The 27378-nt window shown below is 34.9% G+C and overlaps 1 protein-coding gene across 9 annotated transcripts in view; it reads left to right on the top strand.

Moving 5' to 3' along the window:
* SPATA7 (spermatogenesis associated 7) overlaps positions 1 to 27378 on the top strand; it is a 91977-nt gene that overhangs the window by 18196 nt on the left and 46403 nt on the right. For all 9 annotated transcript variants that reach the window (XM_056810573.1, XM_007472670.3, XM_056810574.1 and 6 more), the window contains one exon: positions 16192 to 16325. In XM_056810573.1, the coding sequence (XP_056666551.1) occupies positions 16192 to 16325 (134 nt within the window). The remainder of the gene's footprint in view (positions 1 to 16191; positions 16326 to 27378) is intronic.

Below are 27378 nucleotides of genomic sequence, written 5' to 3'. Positions count from 1 at the left end.
ATACATTCACCAGAATGATAAAAATGGTAAAAGATTGACAAAAGATTAGGAGGACTTTACTACAGCAAGAACATATATATTTTTGGTGAAACTGCAGTCTGGTCAAAATATTTTAGAAAGCAATGATAGTATAGTAAAAGTCACAAAACTAATCACACCCTTGGATTCAGTCATTCTATTGCTAGGACTTTTTAAAAAGTCCTTTTCCCAAAAAGGGGGCAAAAAGACATATATCTACAAAATGATTCTAATTCTTTGTAATTGAAAATAATAATAATAATAATGGGAGGAAATCCTGTGTTTTATGCACAAATTATGGTATCAATGTAATGGAATATGTGTTTTCCTTAAAATTGATCAGTGTAAAGCATTTAAGGAAATATGAAAAGACCTACACGAAGGTCTTACAAAGTGAAATCAGCAGAACCAGAAAGCTAATACAGATTTATTAGAATGAAGGAAAGAAAGAAACATTAAAAAGACAAAATAAACATAGAAATAGTATAATCTCTGACCTAAACAGAGACAGAGCCTTTTTCTTGTTTTTCTGTTGTTTGTTGATTCATTTGGTTCCATATATTGTTAAAGGTTTTATATACAACTCCATTCTTCATTTTGTTAGGTGTATTTAATTTTTTCTTATAAGCTTGGAATGAAAACTTTTTAAAAAGATTTTGTTTTCTACTTATTCCCTCTAGTAAATTATGTGGCCTTTTAAAAAATATATACTATGTAATTCAAGGTCTTTTACCATTCTGTTAGGAAGAAGGGTACTATAATCTGCTTTGTTGGTATAATGCCCTCTCAGTTGACCAATTCTCAATAGATTAGCTATGGTTTCGGGGTGATTATGTTTTTGCCTTGAATACAGAGGAGTCACATTTTTTAAAAAGGTGGTTTAGTATTTTTCCCAACTACACATAGAAGCAATTTTTAACATTTGTTATCTCACATTTTGAGTTCCAAATTCTTTCCTCTTTCTCCCTTTTCCCTACCCTTAGATGGTAAGCAATTTGATATAGATTATACATGTGCTAGCATGTATATATTCCATATTCATCATGTTGTAGAAGACATAATTTAAAAAAACTCTTGAAGAGGTGAATTCTTAACTAAACAAATAATAGGTTCAATTACAAAGTATAAAGTGAAATCTAAGTTATATAAAAACAAGATATTAAAACAAATTTATATTAAAAAAAAAACTAGAAACTCAGCTCTGAGAAAAGGAACTCTGAGAGAAAAAAAGCTTAGGAATAAACTGGCTTTTGAGAGAAACTCACTCTTCACCTTTCCCTTGCACCTCTTCCAGAGTGTGGTGGATATCTACTGTATTGCCTTTCCCTTTTGACAGTGTCTTGCAATGGAACAGACATGCCCAGTAAGAGATGCTCTGCCCAGAATAGAATTTAGCTACAGGAAGAGAAGGCCCCAGCAGGAGCAGTATCGGAACACAAGAAAAGGAAAGACACTGGGCACTATGGCATCAGCAGTGTGAATTTCTTTTACCACATATATTTATTGAGTATGGGCCTCTCTTCTTATTTATCCTATATCTGTATCTGCTTCTCCACTGAGGCTGCATTTTTGTGGAAGAATGCTCCCTAAGTTTATGGGGGAAATATTTATTTGCCATTTTTTATGCTATACCATTTCAGTAAATGTCTCAGCTTAAAAAAAAATAAGCTCTGTTGTAACTTCCTTCTTTTCTCTATCTCCTTCTACATTTATCTCATCTATTTTATCTATTTATCTGTCACTAGAATACTACTGAAGGCACTGAGGTATCAATTCTGAAGCTATCTGCCAGAGGGGAAGATACTAAATTGATTAAATGGAACAAAATGCTATCTTAAAGGCTGTTTCTGAACAAGGTGCTTTTCATCCATATTTCAAAATCATTCAAGATTCCTTGAAAGATATAACAGAAATAATTTTCTTCAAAAGCCTCCTGAACATAAGTAGCATATTGTGCATAAGCACATAGATGTAGGCTTACCAAAGGAGATATAGCATAGTCCAGATAAAAAGGAATGTCTTATATATTTTTAGCCCCTCCATATTTTCATATTTGCAGTTTGTCACTGGCCAGTTACATCAAGCCTCAGAATGTTGAAAAGCTTCCTGGAAGAGATCTCTAACCTCTCAGAAAAGTTTGGTCTAACCATTCTTAGGGGAAAAACCCTTTCTACCCCCCTCCCTTTTTATTCCCCCCTCCTTATTTTCCCTGTAGTATTTCTAAAATTACCGCCCCACCCCCTCCCTCCCTTGTACTGCTTCCCTCCCCACCATTCCATTTGTTACCCTTCTACTCCCCTATAGGGCACAAATCTATTCTTTGCCCCAATGGATTGAATTGTTCTTCCCTCTTTGGGTCAATTTCAAAGCACGTAAGACTTGAGTATTTCCTATCTCTGTCCTCCTTACCCTTCCAGTGTATTGATGTTCTCCCTCTTCCCACCATGAGCTTCTTTGTGACATATAAATTTACCCCCATTTGTTTCTTTTCTCATTTCTTTTAATATTAACCTATTTTTTTAGCTCTAGTTATATATATATATATACATATATATATACATATACGTATATATACACATACACAAGTGTATGTATTTATGTATGCATATATCTATATACCTATTTATGTTCTGTCCTTTCATCCTATACAGCTTGTCACTGTTCTAAGTGTACTTCTTTTAGCTGCCCAGGTAATAACAACAGTTTTTAAGAGTTACCAATGACCTCTTTTCTTATAAGGATACATAACATTTTAACTTATTGAGCCTCTTAAAAATTTTTTTGATTGTTGTTGTTTTGTTTTGTTTTTCTTTTTTCCCTCTTTTTTAATTACCTTTTGATGATTCTCTTGAGTTCTGTACTTGGGCATCAAATTTTCTGTTCAGGTCTGGTCTTTTCTTTACAAATGCTTAGAATTCTTCTATTTTGTTGAATGACCATACTTTCCCCTGTAAGAATATAGTCAGTTTTGCTGGGTAGTTGATTCTTGGTTGTAGACCTAGTTCCCTTGCATTCTGGAATATCATATTCAATGCCTTTCGGTCCTTCAGTGTGAATGCAGCCAGATCCTGTGTTATCCTCACTGTGGTTCCATGGTATCTGAATGACTTCTTCTTGGCAGCTTGTAATATTTTTTCTTTGGTCTGATAGTTCTTGAATTTGGCTATAACATTCCTGGGTATTGTCAGTTGGGGATTAAGTACAGGAGGTGATCTGTGGATTCTTTCAATCTCCACTTTTCCCTCTTGTTTTAGGATATCGGGGCAGTTTTCTTGAATAATTTCCTGCAATATGATGTCCAGCCTTTTTCTTTTGTCATGGTTTTCTGGTAGACCAATGATTCTTAAATTGTCTCTCCTTGAACGATTTTCTAAATCCTCTGTTTTGTGAATGAGATGCTTCATATTTTCATCAATTTTTTCATTCTTTTGGTTTTGTTTTATAGTGTCCTGCTGCCTTGTGAGGTCACTTAATTCCAGTTGTTGTATTCTGGTTCTTAAAGATTGGATTTCATCCCTGGCTTTTTGGCCATCCTTCTCCTTCTGGTCTGATTTTCTTTGGAGGTCATCTTTCATCTTCTTTACCTCATCTCTCATCTCCTTTGCTTCATCTTTCATCTTCTTTGCCTCGTCTTTCATCGCCTTTGCCTCATTTTCAACCTGGTTAATTTTGGTTTTCAAGATACTATTTTCTATTTCCAGATGACTTATCTTAGTTTTTAAGTTCTTTTCCCAATTGTCTTCAGCCTCTCTTAATTGTGTTTTGAATTGCATTTTGAGTTTTCCAAAGTCTGCATCCAATTCACTGGGATTTCTGATTTTTCCTTTGCTGCTCCCCACCCCCCTCTATTTCATTTGCTCTTTGCTCATTACCTGTACAGAGAAGCTGTCTATTGTAATTTCTTTCTTCTTTTTCTGTTGTTTGCTCGTATTTACCCCTTCTTTGCTCCCTGTATTTGTCTGTGCTCTTGCTCCTTTCATTTTTTTTTTTGGTTTTGGGGTTTTCTGTCAGTCTCCCCTCTTGGAGCTTTGTCAGATCTCTCAGTACAGTCTCTGGGGGAGAAATGTTGGCTTCCCTGTCCTCTGGAGGCTTTTGATTGGATTAAGTTCAGCTAGGTTGGGCTGTATGTGCTCTGAGGCCGAAAACTCCTGGAAGGCTGGAGCCAAATGGAAAGTCTCAGCAGCCCAGGTTCTCTCCAGTTCTCTCCAGCTGCTTCCCTGCCTCCTGCATTCCACGCTCTGAGCCTGGCACAGCCCTGTCCACAAGGTATACCCTCTAGACCAGTGCCTTTGCCTGCCCAGAGGTTCCTGTCCTTGCAGGAGGCCCTGCACTCTAGGGGAGGAGAGGCCCTGGCCTCCCTGAGCTCTGAGGACTCCTGATGGAATTAGGTTCAACTGGATTGGTCTAGATGTGCCCCGAGGCAAAAAACTCTGGTGAGACTGGAGCCAAATGGAAGGACCCAGACACCGAGGCTGCCAGCTCTTTGATCTCTCTCTGGCTGCTTCCCTGCCACCTGTGTTGGATGCTCTGAGGCTGGCACAGCTCTGCTCACAAGGTACAGCCTCCAGACTTTCACTTTTGCCCTCCCAGAGGTTCTCACTGCCTCTGGGGGCTCAGTGCTCTGGGTTGGGGGAAGGAGGGGTCCTAGGACCTTCCTTCTTTCTGCCTTTCCCTTAGACCTGAATGTTATCAGATTCCAGCTTTTGGAGGGGCGTACCTTTTGAATTGAGTCCAGAAGGAGTATTTCCCAGCTCTGTCCTGTTGTTAAGTTTAAATTTCAATCCCCTAGGAGCATTCAGTTCGAGATCGGTAAGGAAGGGTTTTCTGAACTTTTGCTGCTTCTAAGCCACCATCTCAACTCCTCCCTTTAGGGGAAAAACCAAGGAGATAAAGAATGCCCTTTTTCCAAGATCATGATATGCCTTCAAATGGACAGTCTATAGATTTGTCCATAGTGTGTATTTTCAGAACAGAAAGTACACATGAGTGGAGAATATGGTTGAACTAGAGGAGAAAAGGCTGAATTACCTTCAAGAAATTTCAAAGCTTCTTTAGTGACCTCAAGCTTATTTTGAAAACAAAAGGCCATCTTTTTAATGATAAATTTTGTTGGTGTTTTGGTGACTTTGGAGTCATGTTTTACCCTTTCCTCTTCTTTTCCTAATATTGGACCATTTCTCAAGTATTCTTTTTCCTTTGCAATGTTTATTGAATCCATCTCCTTTTCCATTCCATTGTTATGACCCTAATTTGGGCTCTTGTTGACCAATGCTTGGACTGTTACAATCACCTAACGAGTCATCTTGCCTTCTTTATGTAGATGTAAATCTCATCTCTCTACTGTTGCCAGACTAATCCTACTTAAGCCTTGCTTTTGTCATGTCATTTTCCCATTTAAATTTTTTTCAAGGCTCCTTATTACACACAAGAGGAAGTCACAATCTAGAATTAATTTGCCTTTCTGGCCCTATCTCCTACTGCCTCCCTATAGGAAACCACCAGCCAAACTGGACAGCTTATTATTCTGACCTAAAAGCTTTGTTTACGGTGTTCTCTCTGCTTGGAATATGTTTTTCTTATTCCTCATTTCTCTCTAAATATAACACCTTTTCTAAAGCCCATATAAAATACTATACCACTTATGAAGCCTTGCTTGTTTATGAGGCAGGAAATTAGCTTCCCATAAATTTTTATACTATTTTTTTGTGACTCCAGACCCAGAATTCTATCCTCTGACCCACCTAGCTAGCTTCCTCATTTAACTATACTACCTAAATTTAGAAAGAAAACATTGTATTGATTTAGTATGGTTTTGGTTTCTTCTGTTATCCAATTACATATTTAACTAGTAATACTGAAATATCAACCGATCAAGCATGATCCATATTATTATAGTTTAATAGACTAAAGATCATAAAACTTACTTGGCTTTCTCATAAATTTAGAAATGTTTCTTTTTATGTATATACTTCACATATTGAGAATTGCAATATAACTTCTTTATTTGCCTATGTAAATACAATTTACTTTAAATATTTAATTTAAAGTTTTTCATGGAAAAAAATTAGTTTATTTTTGTTAAAACTCACTTTAAATAATTTCACACATGAATTTAAATATATTAAAGACTTTTTCAGAGCATAAGTACATAGATAAACTACTTTTAGATTCTAATTTATTCTTCTAGATAGTTGAGGAAAACACATTTATGAATGTGTATTATAACATTATGCATATTTGTTTTTGGTGTTCAGTCATGTCTAACTCTTTGTGACTTCATAAACCATAAGCTATTCATGAGATTTTCTTGGCAATGATACTGGAGTAGTATGCCATTTCCTTCTCCAGTGGATCCAGTGGTTCCTTTTATTAGGTAATCAGTGGATCAGTGACTTGCCCAGAGTCATATAGCTAGGAAATGTCTTAGACAGGATATGTGTATGTATGCATGCGTGCACACACACACATACACACACACACACTGTTCTTAATTCTATTAGAAACATTTTTATATATCCCAAAGTGGTATGCTTAAATGTTAAATCTCCCTTTTAACCTGAACTCTGTGAATCATTTTAGCTAAATCTTTTTTTAGCAAAATTGTCCTTTTTTTTAGCTAAATCAGATCATTTATATAAGGTATGTTTCACTTTAATTGGGAATGTTTTGCCAAATGACTCATAAGCGTTCTAAAAGTCCAAACAACAAATATGTGGGCAAAATGATATCTTTTTAACATGGATGCATAATCGGAAACATTAGTATGTCAGTGGTTACTTTGCTCACCTAAACAAAAATATTCACTGAGTTTAAATATTTTATGCATTTTACATACCAGTAATCATATTATTATGACATCTGAAAATTAACCACAGTGTAAATTATTTAGTTTGTTTTCAGTCTTTTGGGAATCACATAGGTGAGATTGTATTCATTTTCTCACTGATCATGGCAGTTTTGATCCAACAAGTGGAACTCTGAATTTGAGATTAAAAATCCCATATCCTAAGAGACTGAATTTTAGAGGACTTCTCCTACAATTGTTTCAAGTAAAGAGAAAAGTAAGACCTCTCTATATGTTCATTCTTCCATTTCTTATTCATAGTGTCCTATGTTATGCTAAACTAAGGGGGAGGAGGAGTTAAACTTTTGTGTTATCGAATCCTTTGGAAATTTGGTGAAACCCATGAACTATTTATGTACGTAAAATATGTAAGATTACAAGGAAATCAGTTATATTGAAATTCAGTTTTCAAAAAAAAATTTTTTTAGGTTCATGTGAAACATGAACCTAAATAAAAACTCTGCATGAGATTGAAAGAATTGCTCCTTTCTTCCATAACATAAATCTTCAAACTACAATAAATATCTGAAATCATTTATTTTATTATCCTAGAAATAAAGTTCATTGGCATTAATGGAACTAAATTAAAAACCACTTAAATGCTTTTTTAAACTATATTGACAATACTCTTTATATAATTCATACATTTTGGATTTTGAATTTTTTCATTTGTATTTAGAACCATAGAATTTTAGAGCTAGGAAAGGTACCCTCCTTTTATAAATTAAGAAACCCCTCTTTCATTTCATTGTAAGGTAAAATGACTTGCCGAAAATGGCTCAGATAACTAGTGACTTTAAAATTAATGCTGTAACACCAAAAATTGTTTTATATACACATGAAAAAAAAACAAGTGAAACCACTAAATGAGTTAAGCTTTAAGTCAACTACAATAACCTTCCCTATATTATATATCTATATATATGTTTTATATATATGTGTGTGTGTGTGTGTGTGTGTGTGTGTGTGTGTGTAAGCATCCACATGGATTTCATCTTATTAAAGTCCCCAGTCCCCAAACTATATAAAATTCTTGTGAAATACCCTGGTGTAGTGAATAAGAATGTTAGACCAGGCATAGAGAAGACTATGTCAAATGCAATCTCAGACATTTAGCTCTGTGATCTGGAAAAATCACTTAATTTCATTTTTCCTCTTTACAAAATATGGGGCTATTTGGAAGACCAAATGAAATAATGCATATAAAGTACTTTGTAAACCTTAAAATGCTATCTAAATATTTATTGTTATCTTGTTCTTCCCAGACTCTCTTCCTTGCTCTCTCTCCCACCTCCCCAGCCTGGGATCCTCTTCTTTGCTCAGGCTACCACTATCCTTTTCTTCAAGTTATTATTAGTAAATTCTTATAAAAATATAATGCTTGAAGTATTTAGATATTAATTTTTAATCTTACAGTAGGCATTTTATTTTTTACTTGTATGGTGATTTTTTTGCCCAGTTCCTACTGCTTCCTTGCATAATCTATGTTGATCACTAAGTCTAGATAAGGATAATCCTTCTGTAATTTCTAGTGGTAATAACTCACTGTCATAAAGCCTTTTTCATAAACAGATATGAATGACTTGGGCATTTGTTCAGTGCTTCTTTGTTAATATATTGTTGTTTGAGTTCATATGCATGTCACCCATTGGGGTCCTTTTGATTCCATTCTTGTATCTTAGCCATTTAATTGGATCCATTTAGAGACAAATCACTTTTGCTTTCATTTAATAAATTGAATTGTTTGTTCTTATCACCCTCTCTGTTGTTCAGTGAAGGGATACTTCCTTTTCTAAAAGCATTTCTATGGTTTTTAACCTGTTTCTTATGTGTTCTAAAAATATCTGTCAATTCTCTTTTCAGTGAGGAAGAATTAATATAATTCCATTATGATGAGCCCAATATATAGTTAAGAAAAAAACTTGCCCTTTGTATTCAGTTTTGATTTTAGGATGCCAGAGGGTCACTTAACATATTTAGCCAGGGTCTTATATTTGATATCTTTATCCTCACTGTATCTTTCCTGAAAAGAAACCAAGGGATTTGTGGGCATTGCCTCCAAATTTTGGTTCAAGCTAGAAGCTTTGAATCTCTAGCTTTCACTGATATATATTAAGAATTTTATGCCTGTTGTATCCAAATGTTATTTTGATATCATTAGAGAAGGAATACACAAGATGAAAGAGCAGTTCATGTTTTGTGATGGGACTATACAATTTGATGTCATCAATGGATATCAAGTGATTAATTTTTGTAATGACTCCTTTAAGAAGCCATAGTTTTATTTAAGAAAAACTGTAATCAATTTAAGACCAGGCAGAATTGTAGTGGATTTAAAAAATGCTATATTTTATTATATTGATTTTTTCTTAAAATTATTGTGAGAGCTGTGTTTTGAATGAACAGTTTAGTCAGTCACCAAGCATGTATTAACTGATTACTATGTGCGAGGTGTTATCTAAGCACTAGGATATTAAAAAAATGAAATAGTCCTTGAACTTATTTTTTTTTAATTTCAGGTATTTTATTTTCTCAATTACATGTAATAATTTCAACATAAATTTTCCAAAATTATAAGATCCATACTGTCTCCTTACCTCTTTTCCCTCCTCCCACTCAGAAATGGTTAGCAATTTGATCTGGGTCATACATGTATTATCATACAAAACACACTTCCATATTGGCCACTGTGGTAAGAGCACACTCATACAAAACCAAACCTCAAAATAAAGCCATTAATAGACTAAAGAAAATGATAATATGCTTTGTTCTGCATCTATCTGTCTCAACAATTCTTTCTCTGGAGGTGAATAGCATTCTTTGTCATAAGTTTTTTCAGAATTGTCCCAGATCATTGTATTGCTGAGAGCAGCTAAATTTTCAGAGTTGACCATTGAACAGTATTGCTCTTACTCTGTACAGTGTTCTCCTGGTTCTGCTTATTTTGCTCTGCATCAGTTCATGCAGCTCTCTCCTGCTTTTTCTAAAATCATCTTCCTTATAATATCTTATAGCATAATAAAATTCCATCACCAATGTATACCACAATTTATTCAGCCATTGTTCAATTGATGGACATCCCCTTAAATTTCAATTCTTTGCCACCACAAAAAGAGCTGCTATAAATATTTTTGTACAAGTAGGTCCTTTCCCCTTTTTTGCTATCTCTTTGGGATACAGATCCTGTAGTGGTATTATAGGGTCAAAGGATATGCACATTTTTTATAGCCTTTTGGGCATAGTTCCAAATTGTCCTCCAGAATGCTTGGATCATTTCACAACACCACCAGTGCATTAGTAGTGTCCCAATTTTGCCATGTTCCCTCCAACATTTATCACTTTTCTTCATCTTATAACCAATCTGAGTTTGAGTCATAATCCTATCACAAAGCAACTATGTGACCTTAGTCAAGTTATCTCTTCTCCCTAGGCTTTAGGAAATGCTGATCATTTAGAAGGTTTAGACTAAAAGATAAATAAAGGTCCCTTAGGGCTATGTGATTCTGTAGATTCTCTAGATCCTTGGACAAATCTAGCCTGCCAAATCTACTCCTCTCAGGTGATATGTACATTTTAATGGGAGTCTTTGGACAACTGATTACAAGGAAGTGATTCTAATGAAGGGATCTTGGGCAATGGGAGATGTCTGATATAGGAGGAAAATTTTTCCTATAATCTACAAACCACATTGCATACACCCATCCCTACTCACATTGAACTACCCAGATTTATCTCTTACCATGGCCCTCAAACCACCTAGGCCAGTGATGGTAAACCTATGGCACAGGCACCAAAGATGGCAGCAGAGCACTCTCAGTGGGCACACAGCGGCCCTCGCTCCTTGCAGAGTTTGTTACTATATAGGCAGAGGGACTCTAGTGGAGCTTCTCCATTCCCCCTTTCCATGTGCCTGAGGATATTTTTTCACCCCATCCTGCCTTTCTGCCTAGAAGCCAAAGCCAAAGGGGAGAGCACAGAGGGTAAGGTGGGTAGCTCACAGGTGGCAGAACTGGAAGGGAGAAGAGAGCTTGGGCCATTCCCCTCCACCCAGCAGCCCAATGGGAGTGCTTTCTCCCTCCCCTGTGTGGAGTAAAGGGACACAGGCAATACCCAGCACTTAGAGGAGGGGAGGGACATGGAACATAGTCTGGGAAGGGCACTCATCTCTAAAAGGTTTACCATCACTGACCTAGGTTATCACATGGGTTCTTTACAGGTTCCTCTTCTGGGATCTTGCCCCTGAGAAGGCCTAGCTAAGCCTTCTCTTCATATCCCACATCTAGATTATTGATAGCTTTGATTTCTTCATCTGAAAATTGCTTGTTCATATCCTTTGGCTATTTGTCAATTGGGAAATGCCTTGTATTCTTATACATTTGATTTAGTCCTCTATATGAGAAATTATACCTTGATTATCAGAGAAATTTGTTACAAATTGTTTTCCCAGTTCAAGTTGTTTCCCTTCTAATCTTGGTTACATTAGTTTTGTTTGTATAAAAGTCTTTTAATTTATTTAATATAATCAAAATTATTCAGTTTACATCTTATAATGCTTGCTATCTCTTGTTTAGTCATAAATTCTTCCCTTCTCTATAGTCTGACAAGTAAATTATTGTATGTTCCCCTAATTTACTTACAGTATTACTCTTTATATCTAAATCATATATTCTGTTTTTTACTTTATCTTGGTATAGGGTGTAAGATATTAGACTATACCAAGTTTCTGTCATATTGTTTTCCAATTTTCCCAGAAGTTTTTGTTAAATAGTGAGTTTTATCCCCAAAGCCGGGGTCTTTTGATTTATCAAACATTTGTTTGCTAACATCATTTAGCCCTGTATATTGTTCATTGATGATTATTGCTTTATAGTTTAGTTTGAGAGCTGGTACTGAGAGGCTACCTTCCTTCACATTTTTTTTCATTAATTCTATTAATGTTCTTAATATTTTGTTATTTCAGATTTAATTTTATTCTTTTTCTAGTTCTATATTATATTTATTTGGTAGTTTGTTATGGCACTAAATAAATAAATTAATTTAGGTAGAATTGTCATTTTTATTATTTTATCTCAGCCTACTGATGAACAATTAATGCTTTTTCAGTTGTTTAGATCTAATTTTATTTGTGCCAAAAATATTTTGTAATTGTATTCATATAATTCCTGGGTTTGTCTTGACAAATATATTCCCAGGTATTTCATATTGTCTAGAGTGATTTTAAATGGAATGTCTCTTTATATACCTTGCTGCTGAACTTTGTGTTTATATATAGAAATTCTGATGATTTATATGTATTTATTTTGTATCCTACAACCTTACTAAAATTATTATTTCTGCTAGTTTTTTAATTGATTCTCTAGGATTCTCTAAGTATACCACCATCTAATATGCAAATATTGATTGTTTAGTTTTTTCATTGCCTACTTTAATTTATTCAGTTTTTTTCTTATTACTAAAGCTAGGATTTCTAGTACAATATTGAATAATAATGATGATAATGGGCATCCTTCTTTCACTCTTGATCTTATTAGGAAAGCTTCTAATATCCACATTGCAGATTATACTTTTTTAGGTAGATATTGTTTGTCATTTTAAGGAAAGGCTAATCTTTTCCTATATTTTATAATCATCTTTGTGTTTATAAAATTCTAAGCTCCTGAGCTCATTTGCTTCTGTATGTTGTATATCTAATCTGTTCCACTGCTCACCTCCTCTATTTGTTAACTGTTATCAAATTGTTTTGATGATTAATGCTTTGCCAATAGTGTTTGAGATCTGGTACTGCTAGGCATCCCTCCTAACTTTTTTATGTTATATTATTGGCATTTTGGTCCTCCAAGTAAATTTTGTGGTCATTTTTTCTGTCTCTCTAAAGTAATCCTTTGGTTGTCTGATTGGTATGGCACTGAATAAGTAAGTTAATTTAGTGAGTATTATCATTTTTTATTATATTGGCTTGGTCTACCAATGAGCAGTTTATATTTTCCACTTAGATCTGTTTATTTGTGTAAAGAGTGTTTTATTTTTGTGGTCATATGGTTCATACTTTTTGAAGTTAATTTAAATAGAATTTATCTTTCTCTGGTTTTCTAATGTATTTTGTTGGCAATACATAGAAATCCTGGTCTGTTCTATGTCCTACTACTTTGCAGAAGTAATTGTTTCAATTAGTTCTTTAGTTGACTTTCTAGAGCAATAATAGCAAACATTTTAAATCTCCTGGTTCTGCTCACTTCACTTTGCATCAGTTCAAAAAGTCTTCCCAATTTTTTCTGAAACCATCCTGCTTTTTATTTCTTATAGAACAATAGTATTCCATCATAATCACATACCACAATTTGTTTAGCTATTCTCCATTTGATAGCTACCTCCTCCCTTTCCAATACTTTGCCACCAGAAAAAGAATTAATATAAATATTTTTCATGTAAAGATTCTTTTCTTTGATCACTTTGGTTTACAGACCTGTAGTGGTGTTACTGGGACAAAGGTTATGCACAGTTTTATAACCACAGTTACAAATTGCTCTCCAGATGACTAGATTAGTTCATAATTCCACAAACAGTATATTGATGTCCCAGTTTTTCCATATCCCGTCCAAAATTTCTCATTTTCTTTTTCTGTCATATTAGCAAATATGATAGGTATGAGATAGTATCTTAAAATTGTTTTACTTTACATTTCTCTAATTAGTAGTGATTTAGAGCATTTTTTTATATGACTATTGATAGCTTTGGTTTCCCTCTTCTGAAAACTTCCTGTTTATATCCTTTGAACATTTATCATTTGGGGAATGCCTCTTATTTTTATAAATTTGCCCTGGTTCCCTCTATATTTGAGAAATGAGGACTTTGTCAGAAACAACATAAAAAATTTTCCCATTTTCTGTTTTCTAATTTTGGCTACATTGTTTTTATTTGTGCAAAACCTTTTTAATTTCACATAATCAAAATTATCGATTGTCCTTTCCATGATATTCTCTATCTCTTGCTTACTTATAAACTCTTACTTCATCTATAAATCTGACAGGTAAAATTCTCCATGTTCCCTTAATTTGCTTATGATATCATCCTTTATGTCTGAATCATGTACCCATTTTCTCATCATCTTAGTATATGATGTGAGATGCTGGACTATGACTAGTTAATGTGAAACTGTTTTCTAGTTTTCTTAGAAGTTTGTGTCAGATGGTGGGTTCTTACATGAAAAGCTTGAATTTTTTGATTAATCAAACATAGATAACTATGGTCATTTTCTACTTTGTATTGTGTTCTGAATCTATTCCAATTATCCATCACCTTTTCATATATTTTTGTATGTACACAATATGTACAATATGAATGCAAGGTTCTTAGGATAGAGAAAAAGGTACTAGCAAGTAGTAAGATCATGAAAAGATTCTTGCAGATGGTAACATCTGAACTGAGTCTTGGAGGAAATCAGAGATTCCAGGAAGGAGGAAGTGAAGATAGAGTGTATTCCAGGCCTGGGGAAAAATAAGTGCAAAGACACAAGAAATGGGACATTTATTGTCATGTTTACAGAACAGCAAATAGGCCAGATTAGCTAGACTGATGGGTATGGTGAAGGGGGTATGTAAGAAGACTCTAGGGACAGGAAGAAGCCTGCATATGAAGAGACAAATAGAGAAATTTATATTTAATCCTGTAGGGAGCCTCTGGATTTTGAATACAAGGATGACAGCAAACCAAAAATTACTTTGGTAATTGATTTAGTGTTGGGAGAGGCCTTCACTGAGAAAAATCCAGGAAGAGTCTCTTATAGTACAGACAGTTCTCATTTTATGTAAATTTGCATTACACACTTTCAGCTTTACATAAAGAATTCTACTGAGGGAGAGGTGCTGATAGAAAGGCCCACATAAAGGGGGTGTAGGGGGAAAAATTCAGGGATTTCCACTTCCCTAGAGGAATTAAAGAGAAAGTCACTTAAGGAAAACAAAAAGAAGATATATCACAAACATGTACAAAGAGAGTTTGGAAAAAAGTATGCCTGCAGTTCATTCCTAGTTTTCATTAATTTAATAAAGATGAAATATTCAAAGAAGGGAGTTTCAAGATTTTTAACATTAGCACAATAATTGGAGCTAGAAGTGTTTGAGTCTGATGTGGAAGTTTATTGAGCATCATGGAGAAGAACTATGGAATGAGGATCAGATTGAGCCAATATCTACAAAAGATTGCAGAAGAAAGGGAAATTTTATAACCCAGGTCAGACCCAAAAAGTTTTTAATTAAACTGCTGGCAGAAGCATCATTTGAGTGATTTTTTTTTCTTGTATTAAAAAGGTGGATCAAAGTACTTCAATAGTTTTAAAAGTTCTAAGATTATAGGTGAGGATGATATTGCTAATCATATTTGATATATGATGGAAAAAAGAGAGCTACTGTCCAAACATCTTTCAATAACTCCTTTAAAAAAGTTGTACAGCTAACTGCTATTGATAAAGGCTAGGTGCAGTGGATGGGAAAGGGACAACATACTGTGCATAGTTTTCATTAACTTTACCTTTCATGTCCTAATTCTGCTTATTATGGTACTATATTTAATATGTCTATGTTTTAGTGCATTTTATAACTTACATAAAGCTATTATTTTGTGAATGCCTTTATTATATAGGCTAAGTGAAGTGGGTGGGTAGAGGCAAATTCAAATTATGTAAAAATAGCTTTATGTAGTCTAGATAGATCTACTTAAACAAAGCAAGAATTGTCTGTGGTGTGTTTGAAAGATATAGTGCTTTCAGGTAATTTGTTCCATAATGATCAAATTGACAAGAAAGAAGATATTGTATAGCTACTTCTAATTTTTATTTCTAATATTGAACTTTTATTCTTCTTTTCAAGTAAAAATACCTTTTCTCAGCATTTTCTTATGCTCTTATGTTTTTTTGTCATTTCAGACACATACATAGGTAGATAATTTACCCAAAGTAGTTCATTGTCTTGCAGGTTCCCATAAATTTTTTATGGTCCTAGTTTCCTTGGCTATGTATTAAATTGTCTTTGGATCATGGATCCATTTGCATGGATTTGCAAAAATGCACGCATTCTTAATATGCATAATAAAATGTTTTTAATGATATTTCAAAAAGAATAGGAATTGGTATAGGACCTCAGAGAGATAAAGTGATTTATCCAGGGTCATAGCCAATCTATATCAGAAGTGAAACTTAAACCTAAATAATCTTGGTGCCCTATCTACTCTCCCATGCTGTCTCTCATATTTCATTACTTCTGCCCCCAGCCCCACATGCACTCTTCTGTTTTGCACCAATCTATTTAAAAAAAATTTTTTTTTTCTTTCCTAAGATTCGGATCAGCAGCGAAGAGAAAAACTTAAGAAGGAATTGGCACAGTGTGAAAAAGAATTAAAATCAGCTAAAATCTCTACACAAACAAGTAATAAATTTAGTCCCAGTCCACGTTTATCTCCAAGTCGAAAGGTAAGGTAAACTTTTAAAGTTTTAAAATATTTTAAAACTTTATGTGAAGTGTTAGTAATATTAGCCTGTACAATAATTTACTAAAACAATATTTTCCTTGTTTATCCACAAGAATGCTATCTTTAGACCAGGGATGTGTATCAAGGAAGACCTTGATGCTAGCTTGAGGGATGGACTATGGTATGATTAGGAGGGAAGATGCCAGAAGTAACTAGTCACAAAGCAGAGCTAGACCAGGATTAGTGACAAGATAGAAAGTTATTAAGAGTTTTATGAATGGTTATATTAGCAGAGTTATATTTAATTCTTCTAGGGCCATTATTCTAATAGGTGGGCATTTGATTTAATCCTTACCTAACATGATTTCTTCACCTCCAATAGACTATGAGTTTCTTGAGAATAGGGACTCCTCCATTTCTTTGTATTCCTAGTGCTTAACACAGTACCTGGCATATAGTAATAAATATTTATTGACTACAGCCAAATCAATGTAACTTTTGATAACCACTTATAATCATTTTGTGGGACAAAGAAGCATCTTGAACAGCAGCCTTACACCAATAGTTTTTACTTTTTACATGTCTCATATTTCTTCCTCTCATGAGGAATTTCCATTAATCCAAGAATCTTTATAGTAAGGATTCTCCAGTGAAGCTGTTATAACGCATTATTATATAACTATTGATAGCTTTCTATGTTTAAATTTTCAATTTCATCTTCACAAAGAAAGGAATTCATGTATTCAAATGGTACCATTTACTATCTTTGCTTCTATGTGACTGGCAAATTACATTAATTCTTTGGTCCTCAGGGGTTTTTATCTATGAAATGGATACAATTCTTATATTTCTTACCTCACAGTGATATTGTAAGTAAAGTACTTTGTAAATTTCAAAATACAATACAGGTATTAAGGTGGAGACATGAAAAATCCTAGATGGGCCTAGAACAAACAAACACCTTAGTGGGATTCCACAAGATAGAAACCTTGATCCAGAAGACCAAAAAGACATCAATAAACTTCTCTCTCCACTTTTAGACTGTACAAGAAGGTGGTGAAGAAAGCCTGTGAGTACTGGCAGTGCTGATGTGTCAGAAAAAGTAGAAATCAGTTGTGAGCTCCACTAAATGGACCTCAGAACAACAGGATCACAAACCTGGTCTACTTGAGTAGCAGCAAGAGACAACCCCACCCCACACTCTCTCCCACCTATTGTAGGTTTTGCTGCTCAGAGGGATAGGGAAGAACTATACATCTACTGGAGCTACAGCAAGATATAGGCCTCATAGCACCTGGGTAATATTGGAAGATCTCCAAGAGTCCTGAAGTCAGTGCTTCTCTCAGGGTCACAATAAGAGACAGTTAGCTGCTTACATAGGAGACTTGAGACCAATGTGAACCTTAGCATCCTTTTAGGACTTCTAAGGACAGAAGGGACAGAGAATTGGGAATCATACAAGGAAATGGAGATTGAGATACCATAGAAGTCAGTTATCCCCATTAAGCCACTGGGATCAGCCATCCAGAACTGCACTGTCATACAATATAGAGAAGAGAAAGGATCAAACTGGATTTATCCACCCCTGTCCAAGAGTATGGGAAGGGATAGAGCTTAGAATTTACACAAAAGCCTAATCTAGGAAGTAAGGGAAGTACTATGTAAACTCTAAAATACTGTATTGCAATTAAGACTGTGAAGTAAAAAAGGTCCTAGAATAAGGATTCTTAACCTGAGGTCCATGAATTTATTTCTTTAGTATTTTGATACTATATTTTAATATAATTGGTTTCCTTTGTAGTTCTTTGTATTTTAAAACATTATTCTGAGAAGAGGTCCATGGGCTTCGCCAGACTGCCAAAGGATTCATGACACAATAAAGGTTAGGAGCCTGTGCCTTAGAAGAACCCAGCTCTTCAAACACAAATAGCAAAGAATTAAAATGGTAATAGAAAGAACATTGATTAAGAAGACTAAAGAAAAGCATCAGGGAAACTCCTTGTATAATATGGGGTTGCCCAAGAAGATGGCTAGGAGCCTGCAAGGTGTTCAGAAAAAGGATTTGTTAGGGGAACCAGAAGTCCACATTAGTGTTCATAAATGGGGCCACAGCCAGATAAATCTCAGCACTGGCTTGTCTAAGCAGAATCTGGAGACCCAATCATCTCTAGTTAGTTCACTGCATTGAAAAGCCAAGTAAAGAAAGAAAACTCTAAAAGCAGCAAATAAATACTATTAGTTAAGAGAAGCCCTATACAAAGAAGAGACTGAAAGAAAAGAATGGTTTATATACAGTGACACCAAAAAATGACTAGAAGAACCTAAGAAAGTGATTTTAAAACATAATAAACTTGAGGAAACAATTACAACAAATAACTTAGAACAGAAGGTAGAAAAAAACCTGAAATACTGAACTCACAAAATTGAATGGAGCATTCAGAACTCAATGATTCCATGAGAAAAGACTATATTAATAAAAGTCAATTAATCAAAAAGCATTTATTATGTGCCAGGAACTGTGATAAGCCCTGGGGATACTTCTGTCAAAGAGCCAACATTATAATGGGGGTGACTATACAAACAACTATGTCCATACATACATGGTAAATGGAAAATAATCCCGGAGGGGAAAATACTTGGAGGGATGAAGAGGCAAGGGGAGAAAAGGGGACTGGGAAACACCTCCTACACACTGAGCTCAGAATTGAAGGAAGTCAAGTAAGCTGGAGGGTGAGGAGAGTCTTCCAGCCATGGAAATGGAATGACATGTAAAGAACAGGAAGAAGGCCGATTTCACTGGATCCTAGAGTTCATAGAGAGGACTAAAGGATTAGAAGACGTAGAAGAGTAGCAAAGCACCAGGTTATAAAGGGTTTAAAAAGTTAAGCAGATGAATTTTTATTTGATCCCAGAGGCCTTAATGAGCCATTGGGATTTACTGAAACTGGAGGTGATGTTGTTAGATTTGCTTTTTAGGAAAATCACTTTGACAGCTGAAGAAAGGATGGGCCAGAGTGAGAAAATATTTGAGGCAGGATTACCACCTAATGGCTTTTGTAAAATTCTAGATCCTAGATGATGAGAACCTGCACATAGATGAGATATTATGAAGAAGATATGAAGAAATTACAAGACTTGATAACTGATTGGATATGAGGGAAGTTGGGAGAGATTCAGACAGATAGGCATTAAAGATGACACATAGGTTGTAAGCTTAGATGAGTGGAAGGATGATGGTGCCCTCTAGTTAATAGGGACATTCAGAAGAGGGGAAAATTTTAGGGTAAAGTTAATGAGTACTATTTTAAACATGTTGAGTTGAGATGCCTTCAAAATATCTACTTCAAGACATGTCCAAGAGGCATTTGATGATGCTAGTCTGGCACTCGAGAGGATGGATGAACAGATAGATGTGAGGATAATCTGCAGAGAGATGATAATTAAACCTGTGGGGAGAAGATAAAATAGAGAAGAGGGCCTCAGACAGAGCCTTAGAGTAGTGTTTCCTGGATGAATATCCAAAAAAAGAGACCGAGAAGGCACAGTCAGACCAGTGAGAGTAAGAACCAGGAGACATCAGTGTTTGGAAACATAGAGGGGAGAGAATATCCAAGAGAAGGGCATGATTGTCTGTTTTGGAGGCTGCAAAGAGGTCAAGAAATATGAGCACTGAGAAAGACTATTAACTTTTATCAATTAAGAGATCATTGGTTAAGGAAGCTAGATTGCAAAAGTTTTAGAATTGAGTTGGAGTGAAGGAAATAATGTAGACACTGATTTCAGACATCTTTCTCATGTTTACCTGCAAAGGGGAGGAGAGATATAGGATGATGGTTAGCAAGGATGATAAGATCAAGTAGGTGTTTTTTAATGATGGGGAAACATAACTGTATTTGGAGATAGCATAAAAGCTGCCTACATGTAGGAGGTGTTTGCCTTGCTAAGGAGTAGGTTCCTCTTCATGAGATACAGGGGTGAAGCTGCAGATAACGGGGAAAGACACTTTCATGTATAATGAGGAGGAGGGTAAAAAAGGGAGCATTCAGTGAATGAGCTCATAATTTTTTGTGACAAGAGAATAGGTAGATGAAAAAAATGAAAGGTGTTTTGATAGAGGGAAAAAACAAATTTACAGTCATGACTAAATATGAACTGGATGAATTCACCTATAAAATGCAGGAGGATAACAATGATTTAAAACAAAATCAATGCAACAATGTATAATAATTACACTTGAAACATTCAGACAGTTAAAATGAGGGTTGGAACAGAATGTTGTGCCACAAGTTAATTAAAAAACTTCAAGTGGAAACTATAATCTCAGATAAGGCAACAGTAAAAAATAGACATAATTTAAAAGGAGCGCAGGACAGCCAGATAATGTTTAAAGACTCCTCCAATGTGTCACTACATTGAAACTTTACCACAGGGTCATTAAACTCTGTATGGTCTTTGACCCAGTGATACTTCTACAAGGTCTAATATACAAGATGTCAAAGTAAGAGGGAAAAGAGCTATCTGCACAAGATTTATAGTAGAGTGGATGCCCATCAGTTCAAGTATGGCTGAATAAATTATAGCATATGTATAGAATGGATTATTATTGGACCAGAGCTAAGATGAAATGAATGGATTAGAGAAACCTGAAAAGACTTTTATTAACTGATGCAGAGTGAAGAGGGCATGGCCCAGGAGATAGTAGGCTACAGTAATGTAAGGGGAAACCACTTTGAAAGACTTAGATAACTGATCAGTATAATGACCAGTCATGACTCTAAAAGACTAATGATGAAGCATATTTCCCACCTCTTTGTAGAACCCGATACATTCTCAGAATGAAACATGCATTTTCAAATACAACTAATGTATGGGTTTTTTTTTTTGCATGATTAAACTAATTTATTATGAAGGACTTATTTTCTTTTTCTTTTTTTTTAAACCCTTACCTTCTGTCTTGCAATCAATAATATATATTGATTCCAAGGCAGAAGAGTGGTAAGGGCTAGGCAATGAGGGTTAAGTGACTTGCCCAGGGTCACACAGCTAGGAAGTGTCTGAGGTCAGATTTAAAACTAGGACTTCCCATCTCTAGGCCTGGCTCTCAATCCACTGAGCCACCCAGCTGCCCCTGGGAGGGCTTATTTTCAAGGGAGAGAAGAGTGAATGTTTAGTGATAGTGATGCAGAAAAAGAAAAGGGTTTTCTATTTGATCCTTGAGGCAATTAGGAACCACTGAAATTACTGAATAAGGGGAGTGGCATAGTGAGACCAGCACTTTAGAAAAATCACTTTGACAGCTAAGTAGAAAAAGAACTCTAGTGGGAAGGTTGGTAAGGCAGACAGACTAACCAGCAAACTATTTCAACAGTCCAGGCATGAGGTTTTGAGGACCTGTACAGTGGTGGCAACAGTGGAAGAGAAAATATGAATGAGTTAGAGGAGGGGATGTAGGGAAAATTTTATGAAAATAGAAACAAAGGAACTTCCCAGATAATTGGAATCTCTGGGATTCCTTCTAAATAATTGTATGTCAATTTTTTTGTTCTTAAAACTTTATATTTGCCTCTTTCAGACTCCTGTCTACTCTCAGGGTTCCATTCCCAGGTCTCTGTTTTAGTTTCTGCTATACAAAATTTAAAAAACGACAGTATCATGCACTGTGCTAGACCACTGCACCTCTTATATTATAGAGATTGAGGTCATCCAACTAGAACTTCAACAATCTATTCTAAAATACCAAATTTTATGTATCTTGACTCCTGCTTTTTAACTCTTTGCTTTGCCAAAGCGATTGCCTTCCCACTATGCTCTTAAATCCCCTCTTCCACATCTTTCAGCATTTTACTACAGCAGTTATTCTGTCTTGCATACATCTTTATTCTCTGTTCCTTTGCAATTTCCTTTCCTCTTATTCACAGATAATTTAAATTATCTGTGAATTAATCTAAATTAACTGATTAAGAGAGAAGGGAAGGTAGTTTTTGAGTATGGAAATCAGCCTGAACAGAAAGAAAAGTAATGACAGTTCAGTGATTGTAGATGGGGAGAACCCTGGGGGAAGAGTGTTTGTAGAAGTGAGTGGGTTGAGATAAGATTGGGGAGGAGAAAGTGTCAGATTTTGATGATTCTTGAATACCAAGCAGTGGAGGCTGAATTGAACACTACAGTCATTTCAGAACCACTGAATATTTTTAAGAGGAGTGATATAATTAGATCTCCACACATAAAAGTTTCTTCTAGTTGTAGTCATTCATGTCAGTAAACAATTAAGCACCTGCTATATGCTGGACCTTGACCAAGTTCTGGGAAGATACAAAAACAACATGCAAACAACTCTGTACCCACAAACTAGATACAAGATTAATTTAAAATAATCAATAGAAAGAGGATGTTAAAATTGAGAGGAATCTGGTAAGGCTTCCTGGGGAAGATGGGATTTTAGTTTAAAACATGCTATGACTGGAAAGATAAATTAAAGTAGAAAATCTTGCAAGGGCACAGGTAGGGGGCTTAAGTGGCCTGGAGATGGGAGGTTCTGAGTTCAAATTTGACTTCAGATACTTTCTAGTGGGGGGAATCCTGGCCAAGTCACTTAACCCCAGTTGCCTAGCCCTTACCACTGTTCTACTGCAGAACCAATACTAAGTATTGATTCTAAGATGGAAGGTAAGGGCTTAAAAAAAGAGAGAGAAGAAAAATCCACAAAGAGACTTTTAGGGTATTACAAGTGGATGGTGATGGCCATGGTCCTAAGGGTAAATAATAGCACCACAGACAACAATAGAGACCTTAGGAAGAAAAGCAAGTTTATTAAAAGGAATTATAATGAACTCAATTTTGGACATCCTGTGTTTACTATTTATGTTAGATGTCCAGATAGTAATACACTGAGGATTTGGGGGGAAAGAAGGGAAGTAAAGGCAATGTTGCCAAATAAAAAGGGAAAAAATTTTAAGGAGAAGAATTAAAGCTTTAAAAAAGAAATCACAGAAGAAAACAGAAGGAAGCTTAGACGAAAACTTAGAGAAGCAGTATTCTTTTGAAAATAACATGCTGAATTTTTTATATATGTTTATGTAAAAAATAAAATGTTCTAATAGAAATTTACATTTTCACATTTAATACTCCCTTTGTGTTCTGTTTTATATGTGGAAATTCCTTTTTTTTGTATTTGTTCATTAAATTCAGACTAGTTTTTTAAATCCCAATATATAAAAAATACCATTATGTATTTAAAAGCTTTGTTGTTTTTTTAATTAACCAGTGTTATATAAATAAACTCAGTTATTAGATTTAATCTTCATTCTCAGAAAAGACTGCCACACTTTTCAATAATATAACTTATTAACATTGATCTTTGGCTATTTATATTTGAGAGGTTTCATCTACCCAGAATCTTCCCATTAGAAATGCTAACACTTTCTGCTAAGAAAAAAGAATTATAATTCATAATGTGACTGATTTGCATTTCAGTGAATAAATGGCTATAAACATGGGCATGCTACAATATAGTTGTCTATGTTGCATAGTTTTTGTAGTCTGCAAAAGAACAAAAACTTTTCACAGTTATATGCTGTTCAGGGTTTTTTAACTACTTTCCTCTTACCACCATGAAGTAAATAGTGTAAGTATTATTTTTTTTAAAATATATTTTATTTGATCATTTCCAAGCATTATTCGTTAAAGACATAGATCATTTTCTTTTCCTCCCCCCCCCCCCCACCTCCCATAGCCGACGCGTAAGTCCACTGGGCATTAGATGTTTTCTTGATTTGAACCCATTGCTTTGTTGATAGTATTTGCATTAGAGTGTTCATTTAGAGTCTATCCTCTGTCATGTCCCCTCAACCTCTGTATTCAGGCAGTTGCTTTTTCTCGGTGTTTCCACTCCCATAGTTTATCCTTTGCTTATGAATGGTGTTTTTTTCTCCTGGGTCCCTGCAAGTTGTTCAGGGACATTACACCGCCACTAATGGAGAAGTCCATTATGTTCGATTATACCACAGTGTATTAGTCTCTGTGTACAATGTTCTCCTGGTTCTGCTCCTTTCACTCTGCATCAATTTGTTGAGGTTCTCCCAATTCATATAGAAAGTCTCCAGATCATCAATCCTTACATCCCTATACCTTTCTTACCATCATATACCATAATTTGTTCAGCCATTCTCCAATTGAGGGACACCCTCTTATTTTCCTATTTTTTGCCACCACAAAGACTGCAGCTATGAATATTTTTGTACATGCATTTTTCCTTATTATCTCTTTGGGATACAAACCCAGTAGTGGTGTTTCTGGATTAAAGGGTATGCATTCTTTTAAAGCCCTTTGCCAATAATTCCAAATTGCCTTCCAAAATGGCTGGATTAATTTACAATTCCACCAGCAATGAATTAATGTCCTGATTTTCTCACAACCCCTCCAACATTTATTATTTTCCTTTAGTGTCATATTGGCAAATCTGCTAGGTGTGAGGTGTTACCTCAGAGTTGTTTTGATTTGCATTTCTCTAATTATAAGAGATTTAGGATACTTTTTCATGTGCTTATTGATAGATCTGATTTCTTTATCTGAAAACTGCCTATTCATGCCCCTTGACCATTTGGCAATTGGGGAATGGCTTGATTTTTTGTATAATTGACTTAGTCCTTATAAATTTGATAAATGAGACCTTTGTCAGAGGTTTTTGTTATAAATTTTCTTCCTAATTTGTTGCCTCCCTTCTAATTTTCATTGCATTGGTTTTGTTTGTACAGAAACTTTATAATTTAATATAATCAAAATTATTCATTTTACTTTTTGTAGTGTTCTCTATCTCCTGCTTGGTCTTAAATTTCTTCCTTTCCCATGAATCTTGACAGGTATACTATTCTATGTTCATCTAATTTGTTTATGATTTCCCTCTTTATATTTAAGTCATTTACCCACTCTGAGCAAATCTTGGTAGAGGGTGTTGTAATGATAATATTGAAACAGTACTGTATGATACAGTATCTCTTCTTATTTGTTGGTAAAAGGCCAGTTGTTTAGTTGTTGGAGGTGTGCCTTATTAACTGATGAGTAGTAGTTTGTCGGCTCTAAACTTAGTAAATTGACTGGCTGTAAACAGTCTCTCCGAGACAGATATATAAATTAATCTCTATTTATTCAAGTTTATGAAGTTTAAAAGGAAAGGTAAAAAGTTTATCAGGATAGATCCCTGATACTAATGGGTTACTACCTCAAACCACACCCAACTCAAGACCCCTCAAGGAGTCTACTTCCATCTGGAAAAGCCAGACTTGCTCTCTCGCTCTCTCTCTCTCTCTATCTATCTATCTATCTCTCTATCCCTCTCTCTCCATCTATTTTATAACCCAAAGTTTCTAACTAACTATGCCTATTTCTATTATCCAATATTTAAAAATATATATAATTTGAATTACTGCCTCTGAATATTACTATTCTAGAGCCAACCCACTTTAAGTTTGGCTACCCAGCCTGAAAGGCCAAAGCTCTGCCTTCTCTTTGTTTTTCTCACAGAAATCAGAGAAAAAGATCTTTTTTCTTCTGTCAGCCTTCAAACTTGAACCACTGCCAAACAATCACCTTGATCTTTCCCAAGCTATAAATCTGATATTCCCACAGTTTTCACAGGGAATTTGCCAGAGAGCCCAGGAAAAACTGCCTTCCAGACCTAGCTTAGCCCAGAGAAACCAGAGTGACAGTTGGAAAACTCCCAATTCCCTTCAACTCCACAGAATTCCAGCAGCAGCTTTGACTCTAAATTCCACCCAAGGCAGCCTGACATTCTGACAGTCCTCGTACTCCCGTCATTAATTTATCTATTCCAAATATCTAATTTTACCCCTAATAATCCCTCCTTGCGATCCTTTTGGGAAATAAAGTTTCCCCAATTGGATCGTAGTAAACTATGCAATTCCTAAACTATGTTTAACCTTATTATCCTATCCCCCCCAAAAAAAGTCTTTATCTTAAAAGCTTACCTTACTCTATCACTGTTCTATCCTATACTAAACTATGCTAAAGATAAAAAGTGAATTTCAAAAAAGAGGAAAAATAATCAAGGAAAATACTTGCAACCATGCAAGTCAAAACATCACAATTACCGAAATCCAAAGTGCAACATTTGCAAAAATACATTAACAAAATAACAAATGTGCAACCTGTACTGTTGCAGAAAACAAAGCCTATCTAAAACAAAGCCTATGCAAAACAATTCGAACTGTATCTTACAAATCCTATGGAAAAAATTCAAACCAAACTTTTTAACTATGCTAAAACCCTATTCTAATACAGAAAACCAAAAGCATTTCTACAGTAAAACTCAAAAATAATTTGTAATGCTAAGAAAACTAAAAGACTCTTTTAAGAAACCCAACTATGCACAAATATACAGATATGTATAAATCTACATAGCATTTACATACATATTCTATACATGCTTTGTACAACTGTATACATTTCTCAATAGAATCATCTATTGGGAAGATATAACACCCTCCTTGAAGTAAAAAACCTTAAAGATTTTCTATTACTAAAGATGGAAAATGTCCTTTGATGCTTTCTCATGGGAATATATGAAATCTTCCTCTGAGATAAGAACTTATTCTATAGTGTTCGTAGCTATTGTAATACTTCTGTTATGAGTTGATTACCTCCTATTTGTTTATGTTATCATGAATACTCATTACTGAGTTATATAGTGTTGGAAAGTGTTATAAGTGTGTCCTATATGTTACTGAAATACTTAACAAAATTGTCTAGATTACAAACCTCTATGTATTACAAGTCCATCTGTTGTTAACATGCAAAGCAGCATCTTCAATCATTTATCTTTGAGCTCTAATCTGCATTTCTGTCAGTGTTAAATGTTGTTTGCTGCTTAGTGTTGTCAGTATGTTATGTGAATCAGCACAATATTCTTACAATTTGTAGCCAGTCTGTAGTCCTCTTCTTGTTTTCTTTGTCATTATTACTGTGCTGTTGTTGTCTTCATTGCTGTCATGCCTGTTGTTGTCATTGTTCTCTTGATTTTGTCTTCTCATCCTTCTTGA

Source organism: Monodelphis domestica, chromosome 1 (genome assembly GCF_027887165.1).
Source record: "Monodelphis domestica isolate mMonDom1 chromosome 1, mMonDom1.pri, whole genome shotgun sequence".
In the NCBI taxonomy this organism is placed as follows: Eukaryota; Metazoa; Chordata; class Mammalia; order Didelphimorphia; family Didelphidae; genus Monodelphis; species Monodelphis domestica.
This window is presented reverse-complemented; position numbering and strand designations above follow the sequence as displayed.